Raw genomic sequence first — 6,040 nt, forward strand, 5'->3', positions numbered from 1 at the left:
AAAGAGATCACTAGATCTCTTGCGATCCATCTTGGTCTTTTGCGACAGCCCAGCTATTTAATAATAGAACACGAGATGCGTTCGCACGACAGTCGGATCTACGTAAACCGGAACGCACCCGGATTTTTATCCTGCCAAGAACTGTCAACTCGGCAGAATTCTGCCCAAAAAAGGCTCTCTATTACCACTAACGAGACCCTGTAGACCGGCGGTGTATCGTTCTGCCCCATAAAGGAAATTCTATTTGCTACGTTACGACGTGGAGGCTGGAATGATTTAAGGAGTTTTGAACAAAACTGAGTTTGTTTGATCGAATACAAAATCTCTTTTGCTATATGACATTATGGTCCTATGCTTCTTGCTGCAATAACAAACCAAAACCTCTTTTGTCTCTTCTCTATATGCGTCTATGAAGTAGTGTCGCTTGTGTTTGGTACAGTGTGGCTGATGAAAGCCGCTATCAAAAAAAATTAAATACCTTTTTTTTCTATTTAATGCAGATTGACTTTTACATTTAACAAAAATGGATAACTGGGACAATGAAACAAGAATTTGGATTGTCTGCCGCTATCACGCACTTCACGCACTGGAGTCCGTAGTTTCGGTTCAAAGAGTGTATAGGCGCACGTTTGGCGGCAATCCTCCGAGCAGATGGACCATAATAAGACTTGTAAACAATTTTGCCGAGCATGTGACAGTCAACAGAAGGCCTTATCATCGAAACCCTTCAGTTCGAACGGAGGAAACAATCGCTGCTGTAGCTGCTGCCATACAAAACAATCCACGTGTTTCGACGAGAAGCTTATCTGCTGAAATGGGTGTAAGCAGACAGTCATTACAGTCACACAAAGATTTGGACTTATTCCCAAACAAAATTCAAATGGCCAACAAACTGAACCAAACGGTTCGCTTGGAATTTCACCAGAAGATGCTTCAAATGGTGGAAGAGGATGGAAACATGTTGAACTGTCTTTTCATGTCTGACGAGGCCCATTTCGATTTAAACGGCAACATAAACAAACAAAATTGTCGAATATGAAGTGATTCCAAACCACAGATACTCCATGAGACGGAATTGCATCCACTTCGTGTCACAGTGTGGTGTGCAGTTTCATCACGCTGCATTGTCGGGCCTTACTTCTTCGAAGAAAACGGTCACACCGTTACGGTTACTGGAGACCGTTACTTGAGCATATTGAGAGAGTTTTTCTATCCAGAATTACGCCGAATGAGAAATTCTTTCAACTCTGTGTGGTTTCAGCAAGATGGTGCAGCTCCTCACATAGCCCAACCTGTTATGACAGAATTGCGACGAAATTGTCCCAATAAGCTGATATCCAGAAACTCCACATTCCGTTGGCCACCCAGGTCGCCTGACCTTATTGCACCTAACTTTTTCTTGTGGGGTTATTGCAAACAGGAAGTCTACAAAGCAAAACCAACAAATTTGAATGAACTAAGGCAATCCATTCGAGAAACAATTGCGGCTATTCTTGTCTCAACTCTCCAAGCAATAATGAACAACTTTTTGGTAAGATGGCGCAGATGCATCAACGAGCGGCGGTGCATTTAAATTCCATTATTTTTAAAACTAATTAAGCTATAGCATGAATGAGCTTTAACATGAATAAAAGAAAAATGAATTCCATACACTGAAAGAAAGAATTATTTGAGTTTCTTAATGTAGCAAAGTTCATCAGCCACCCTGTACCTTACAAAAGTAGCAGAGTATGGAGTTGATCCTTTATTCTGCCATATGTTACTATAAAACACATAGCAGAGCGACCATCAGACACATAAACAGGCGTTTCAATTTAAGCACGAACTGGCTTCTTAAATCTTATACAAAAAACTGCAGACTTTATGTTGCAATAATATCCAAAATTCTTTAAACCTTATGAACTTAAGCCATGCGCGTTACTTATATTTTCTGTAATTTTATATCTAAGCGGCAACGTAGGCAAAAAATTTCCCAAAAGTGATAACGCACTGGTTTAGTGAAATGAGCAACCCTTGTGTTTTGATGCAACTCTGAGTATGTATATTTTTGTCTCAGTCTATTTATATGAACTTTTTGTAAATTGTAATGGGGAAGAGTAGCAAAGATGGATAAAACGGATATGAAGTAGTGGTAATTGTTTTTCATTGAAAATTCAGGTTCATATTCTTTGCAAAGAGCGAACGACGACGTCTGTAATATTTAAAAAAGAACGTGAAAAGTAGAAAAATCGGGCAACTAATTCCGCCCAACATTGGGAGGAAGGAGGAAAATTCATAGTGACCTTATTTGTGTAATAGTTAAATAAACGTGAAGTGAATTTTTTGAGATTAATTATATAGAAGGAAGCAGAATCGTAGTGGCAGAGGCAGCGGAAGAAGAAGAAACACCCGTCTGCAGTTATTGCAAGCAGCGTCAGCGTCGCTGCTGAGGCAGTTCAACATCCTATCCCCGACCCCGAAAAATTAGATCTGAAAAGATGGCGACCAGTCGCACCAGTCGCATACAACAAAATAAGAATATTAATTCTTTCTTTTCCAAGATTCAAGGGGCCTTTTCTGAGGCATGTACACAACAGCGTCTATCGACTGATAAGAAAACGTTGGAGAAAACTTGGAAGTTAATGGATAAAGTTGTGAAGTTGTGTCAGCAACCGAAAATGAATTTAAAAAATAGTCCACCTTTTATATTGGACATATTGCCAGACACGTATCAGCGATTGCGTCTTATATACTCTAAGAATGAAGATCAAATGCATGTTTTACATGCCAATGAACACTTCAATGTGTTCATTAATAATTTGATGCGCAAATGCAAACAAGCCATTAAATTGTTCAAAGAAGGAAAGGAGAAAATGTTTGACGAAAATTCACACTATAGGAGAAATTTAACCAAACTTAGTTTAGTATTCTCTCATATGTTAAGCGAATTAAAGGCCATTTTTCCTAATGGAGTGTTTGCCGGCGATCAATTTAGAATTACGAAAGCAGACGCTGCGGAGTTTTGGAAACTTAATTTTGGCAATAGGTGAATAATTAAATTGAAATTATTTTGGGTATATTTATTATACTTTTTTTTTTTGCGTGAGGCTTGGCTTGAACGTTTTTTTTTTTTCTTGTTTTTTACAACGAACAGAGTATATGAAATTTGTCACTAAGTACCCTAGAAGGAGACGTTTGATAGTATAAATAATTTATATGAATTATAAGCGTGATGAGATTGGCTGATTTACCCATATCCATCCACATGTGACTATAAGCGAACTTTTGCTTTGTGTGCACTGTCGGTATCGGACCAATAAATCATATATTTGCATATCAGAATAAAGTGTTTGTGTGTGAAACTTTCATCGGAAGAGATATATTCAAGCAATTTGATACTTATTATTGTCTGTCGATGGTTCATCTCCAGAAAAATTGTTTCGATCGGATCACCATGACATAATGCTGACCTACAAACTGACAGATCAAAATTAAGTTCTTTTTTGGAACCTTTTGTATTTGTGAAGTGTATTATACTGTAATCGAAGTTAACGTTCTTTCTTGATTTTTGTAACAAATTCATAATGCTATTCGATTAAAAAACGTTGCTGACAAATATTGTCTCTATATTATGAAACTGAAAGTTATGATGAAGTTTTTTAAAATACCTCTATAATTTTTTACTAGTAACTGAAAGTTTAATCAGTTTGCCAAATTCCTAATTTTTTTTTTTAAGTTAAATAATATTCTGCAAAATGAAATTGATCACAAATAATTACTATATTAAATATATATAACTATTGCTGAAAAATAATGGAATATATCATTAATTGTCGGATATTTAAACTAAGTAAATCTATTTTCATACATTAATTAAATATGTTTAATACTTACAGTACGCTGGTTCCTTGGAAAATATTTCGTATGGAATTAAATAAAGTGCATCCAATTTCATCTGGTCTACAGGCAATGGTGTTAAAAACAACCATAGACTTAACATGTAACGATTACATTTCAAATTTTGAATTCGATGTTTTTACACGTCTGTTTCAACCGTGGGTGACACTGTTACGTAACTGGCAAATACTAGCAGTCACACATCCCGGATATGTAGCCTTTTTAACATATGATGAAGTTAAAGCTCGCTTGCAGCGTTACATCCATAAAGCAGGAAGCTATGTTTTCAGGTATGTCTTCAATATTTAACACTTTGCTCTGCCCAAATAATTCACATATGCAATTAAATATATATTAGATTATCATGTACGAGGCTTGGGCAATGGGCGATCGGTTATGTGACCGCTGATGGCGAAATTTTGCAAACTATACCGCAAAACAAATCTCTCTGCCAAGCGCTATTGGACGGGCACAGGGAGGGCTTTTACTTGTATCCTGATGGTCAAGCCTGCAATCCTGACTTATCCTCAGCTGTGCAGAGTCCCACGGAGGATCACATTACAGTTACCCAAGAACAATATGAACTATACTGTGAAATGGGTAGCACATTTCAACTGTGCAATACCTGTCTCTTATACACATCTAGATGTGTATAAGAGACAGGTCCCACGGAGGATCACATTACAGTTACCCAAGAACAATATGAACTATACTGTGAAATGGGTATGTATAACAGAAAAACAAATAAAAGAATTAATAATAATTATAACCTTTATAATATATTATAGGTAGCACATTTCAACTGTGTAAAATTTGCGCAGAAAATGATAAAGATATACGCATTGAGCCATGCGGACATCTTTTGTGCACACCCTGCCTCACATCTTGGCAAGTCGATTCAGAAGGACAGGTAAGCAACTTTCCATAAATTTCTTAAATGTTATACTTTCTACGACAGCATGGAACCAAAACGAACTAGTATACAGTTTTTTGCACTTACACATCTAGATGTGTATAAGAGACAGGGCTTGGGCAATGGGCGATCGGTTATGTGACCGCTGATGGCGAAATTTTGCAAACTATACCGCAAAACAAATCTCTCTGCCAAGCGCTATTGGACGGGCACAGGTAAAAAATTTAATTACAAATGAAGAACTATTTTTCCAAACATGCTATGAAAAGAATCAGCTGTTATCTGAAAGAGTATAATTAACCACAAAAAGATTTGTGACCAAAAAGTTACTCAAAGCTTCACCACTATTTGAATAAATAAACTTTTATCTTTGTAATGAAAGGATTATTCATAGCAAAAAAAAAAAAAAAAAAATAGAACGCCGAGAAATATTAAAACAATATGAAAAAAAAATTTGGAGCGCCCATAACTCGCTGCTGGAGAATCTGAAGAAAAAAAAAATCGCTTCACCAAGGTAACGCCGGGTGAGCCTTACCTCGTAAATCTATATACATATAGAAAAGAAAGTCGTGTTAGTTGCAATATTTATAACTCAAGAACGGCTGTACCGATTACGCTGAAAATTGGTGGCGAGGGATGCACATAATATGCGTCAAAATAACATCACGCATCTACTTAAAGAGTTCAGTAATTTTCGTAGACATATATGGATTATGCTGATAGTTGTTACTGAATAAGACGATTTCTTTCACAATTGCTAGATATTCGGAAATTTTTGTTGATGAAAATTATTTAGATATATCCGAAATTCAACTCAATAATTCAACGGGTTACGTTTCCTAATCTAGAAGATTAGAGGAATAGTATTAATGGAGAAATGGTCCTCTTGCCACGTCTTCAAATGATAGTGTTAAAACATACGATAAGAATAGCTGAATTAAATTGAATTTTAAAATGTTTATAGTTAAAAGCTATAAATATTGTTTTTAAAATTGAAGAATTATCTACTCTCCTTAACAACTAAAAACTTTCAAAATTACTCATCATTTAAAAATTATTACATCATTAATTCGTACGTTCGTACGTATCAGAAAAAAAAACAATCATAAAACAGTTATAAAAAGGCATAACTTTAATAGTAACAAATAACATTTGTAGGGAGGGCTTTTACTTGTATCCTGATGGTCAAGCCTGCAATCCTGACTTATCCTCAGCTGTGCAGAGTCCCACGGAGGATCACATTACAGTTAC

General features: G+C 36.1%; 1 protein-coding gene across 1 annotated transcript in view; it reads left to right on the plus strand.

Moving 5' to 3' along the window:
- Window positions 1-2,136: 2,136 nt before the first annotated feature.
- Window positions 2,137-6,040, plus strand: part of LOC108972938 (E3 ubiquitin-protein ligase CBL-B-B) — a gene marked incomplete in the record, with an annotated part of 11,171 nt that continues 7,267 nt past the window's right edge. Inside the window, 4 exon segments of the mRNA XM_018939873.1 lie at window positions 2,137-3,025; window positions 3,876-4,166; window positions 4,235-4,476; window positions 4,665-4,786. Of these exon segments, the coding sequence (XP_018795418.1) occupies window positions 2,478-3,025; window positions 3,876-4,166; window positions 4,235-4,476; window positions 4,665-4,786 (1,203 nt within the window).

This window comes from Bactrocera latifrons, unplaced genomic scaffold (assembly GCF_001853355.1).
Source record: "Bactrocera latifrons isolate USDA-ARS-PBARC rearing strain unplaced genomic scaffold, ASM185335v1 scaffold_44, whole genome shotgun sequence".
In the NCBI taxonomy this organism is placed as follows: Eukaryota; Metazoa; Arthropoda; class Insecta; order Diptera; family Tephritidae; genus Bactrocera; species Bactrocera latifrons.